The sequence below is a fragment of the Echinops telfairi genome, unplaced genomic scaffold (assembly GCF_000313985.2).
Source record: "Echinops telfairi isolate 266 unplaced genomic scaffold, ASM31398v2 ScPeMD7_60;HRSCAF=208, whole genome shotgun sequence".
Classification (NCBI taxonomy): domain Eukaryota; kingdom Metazoa; phylum Chordata; class Mammalia; order Afrosoricida; family Tenrecidae; genus Echinops; species Echinops telfairi.
The window spans coordinates 1,713,064-1,716,325 of NW_022103958.1; the positions used below are offsets into that span (position 1 = coordinate 1,713,064).

Sequence of the window (3,262 nt, forward strand, 5' to 3'; positions counted from 1 at the left end):
TTTCAGAAACCAGTAGGAACTCCTCTCTTTTAAAAGGAGAGATCCCTTTTTGAAGGAAATTTCTGGGAAATGTAGGAATTCAGGTTCTTCAGGTTCATATAAACAATTTCCCCACACCACGTTTTGGAGGACCATTCTTTTCTTAGAGGAAACTGATAGAGATATAGGAGACATTCCCAAGCTGTACATTCAATCTTCTTTGCAACTCTACTACTCTTAAACTTGTGCTATAATCAGTACAATTCTCCCTGCAATTGCAAGAGATAAAAGTTCCCTTAGTGACTGCCATAGGAGTCATCTAGCTTTCACAGAATAGTCTGAGTTGGTAATTGTCTACCCTGAGCCTGCTATTTTCACTTTATTAATATTTCCATTGTCATTAGCAAAAGTTCCCTCAACACATTTCTTAATTGTCATTGTCTGGACAACAATTTCAATTATTGCAAATTACTGTGTACCTGATTTACACAGGAACCTTATTTACCTTAACCACAGTAATGTTGATACATCTGTATGCCGGGTGTTAGCGTCGCCTGTCTTAGTCTGATTTAATCTGGGTTTCCCAGAAAGCAGAAACTAAGACAATGCTTTATGAGTGGTGAGTATTATCCCAGGTAGTAAGAGTGAGCAAGCAGAAATGTAAGACATGAATGAAATAAGATCAGTTTTTAAAAGTGCAATCCAATTGTTCACTGCAACATACAATGAATTGCTTGATACCATGGAACCTTCATCCAAGGAGCTAAACAAAGCGCATTTCAGGAAGGATGCCCATGAAAAATAAAGAGCTAAGTGTTATCCTTCAGCTTCTTTTTATCAGCTTCATGTGATCAAATAGTTGCCGTATTGTTACTTTTCTTATACTTCCATGTTAAATATGTATGGCCATAAGGTGCATGATAATGGACATCATCAGTTTCCAATGAGACAATCACATCCTACCTCCCTAACTTTATTTTTCATGATCTCATTTGTCCAATTGAAAAGAGCTACTAAGCATGACCTTCAATTCAGAGATACTAACAATGTCATATGATGACAACACCGTTGATTTGACCCTTGCTGCAATTCTGAGTGTGACTTGTTTTCTCTGGGTCCTTCGAGTTTTTAGAAAACCCCAGGGGTTAGAAATGACATGGTTCATGTTCTGTATGAGCTTGAAAATACTCAGATTTCTTGACATTTTTATTCTCTTTTAGTCTTACTGACAAAATGACCCGTTGTTTGGTGACTTAGCTCTTTCTTGTAGAATCATGTTAAATGCACCCAGCAGCAACCAAACCATGTTGTAGACATTGTATTTTCATACTTTTCATCTAAAGCTGAAATTTACTTTTCAGAATTACTTATAGAACCTTCCTTTCGAGCTACCACAAGGGACAATTGAACCAAACACTTTATTTTGCTGAACAAAAATTGCTATCCTCCACTTTTCAATAGTGCACTGTTTTTACACATTCACTGACTAGATTTAAAGATAGAGGAGGGTTAACATTTGAATAATTTTTGCAACAGGACACCTCTACCTATACAGACATCCCTAAAAGTTATACTGGCAATCAATCCAAATGCAAAAATATTTATTGACAAAAATACATATCTATCTTGGATCTGAGTCATTAACTAATGAGAACATTGAGAGATGAGAAGGGATAAAAACCCAAAGATAAAATGTTGGCCCAGAAGTGATATATTCATGCCCGCTCATGCTTCATTTGCCAGAAAAAGTCACACAATCAAGCAGAAATTCATGGGGATGAAGTCTACTCCTCCCCCAGAGTACACAGGGGAGACAGATATTGACACACAGATACACAATAAAGTAAAAGGGTAACGAATTTGATTTTTCATACATGGTTGTATGTGTTTGTGTCCTGAATCCTAAGGCAGCCCAATCTCAAAAACGGCAGGAAACCAAAGTGAAGATGAGAAGATAAGCAGGCAGGGAAACTAGAATGCTAGAAATGGAAAAAAACAAACACAACCCAGAATGTAATTAAAGAGAATGTCGACACATTGTGAAAAGTATAACTAATACCACTTAGCAACTAGTGTAGAAATTTTGAAATGGAAGTCCAGTTTGCTGTGCTCATGTTCTCTGAAAACACAATAGAATATTCTTTTTTTTCGGGGGGAAGGAAGGTCAAAAGAAATTTCCTCAGTAAGACTCTCATTAAAAAGCACCATAGATGAAAATCTAGCCAGACTTAGCAAATACTTCCACCAACCTCACAAAGGTATTAAACTAGATATTTTTAAAATCTCAGATTCATGTTGCTTATCACCTTTTTTGGAATAAAATACGCAAACTTTGTAAAAAATTGTCAGGAGAAAATCTTTCTCTTACATCTGATTAGGGCATCTTTGATTTCTTTATTTCTCAGACTATAGATCAATGGGTTTAGCATGGGAATCATTATAGTGTACACAACAGAAGCCAGCTTGGCTTGGCTAAGAGAATCATCAGAACTGGGGCATAAATACACAAAGGAGCTTGAGCCATAGAAGAGACTCACTGCTGTCAGGTGAGAAGCACAGGTGTTGAAAGCCTTGGATCTGCCTTCAGCTGAGCTCATCTTCAGAATGGTGGCAACGATATAACCATAGGATATCATGATAACCAGGACAGAGGTCAGTCCATAAATCACTGTCAGTACAGCGAATAAAACCTCAAAATAAAAGGTATCAGAACAAGATAAGTTCAGTAGTTGGGGAAGGTCACAGTAGAAATGGTTAATGATATTTGGCCCACAGAAATGAAGCTGAAGTAAGCCACACAGCTGGATAAATGAGCCCACAGATCCAGTTATGGTAGATCCAACCAACAGCTGTAGACAGAGTGTCGGGGACATGATGGCTGTGTAAAGGAGAGGGTTACAAATGGCAGCGTATCGATCGTAAGCCATGGACACAAGAAGACAGCTTTCAGTCAGACCAAAGCAAGAGAAGAAGAAGTACTGCACAGCACACCCCACAAAGGAGATGGATTTCTGCTCCTGGAGGAAGTCTGAGAGCATCTTGGGAGTCGTGCAGGACACATAGCATATGTCGACGAAAGCAAGTTTACTGAGGAAGTAATACATGGGTGTGTGCAAATGAGAATCTATCTTGATCAAGATGCTGAGACCCAGGTTCCAGAAAACTGTCATAAGGTAGATGCCTAGGAATGTTGTAAAGAGGACGACTGTGAGCTTTGGAAATTCAGAGAATCCCAAGAGGATGAACTTGGTAACGGTAGTTCTGTTTCTTCCTTCAGCCATTG

The 3,262-nt window shown here is 38.4% G+C and overlaps 1 protein-coding gene across 1 annotated transcript; it reads right to left on the reverse strand.

The window, feature by feature from the left end:
* Window positions 1–2,324: 2,324 nt before the first annotated feature.
* LOC101653482 (olfactory receptor 1440-like) lies at window positions 2,325–3,260 on the reverse strand. The gene has a single exon (XM_004708488.1). The coding sequence runs from the start codon at window positions 3,258–3,260 to the stop codon at window positions 2,325–2,327; it is 936 nt and encodes a 311-aa protein (XP_004708545.1).
* Between the last annotated feature and the right edge of the window lie 2 nt (window positions 3,261–3,262).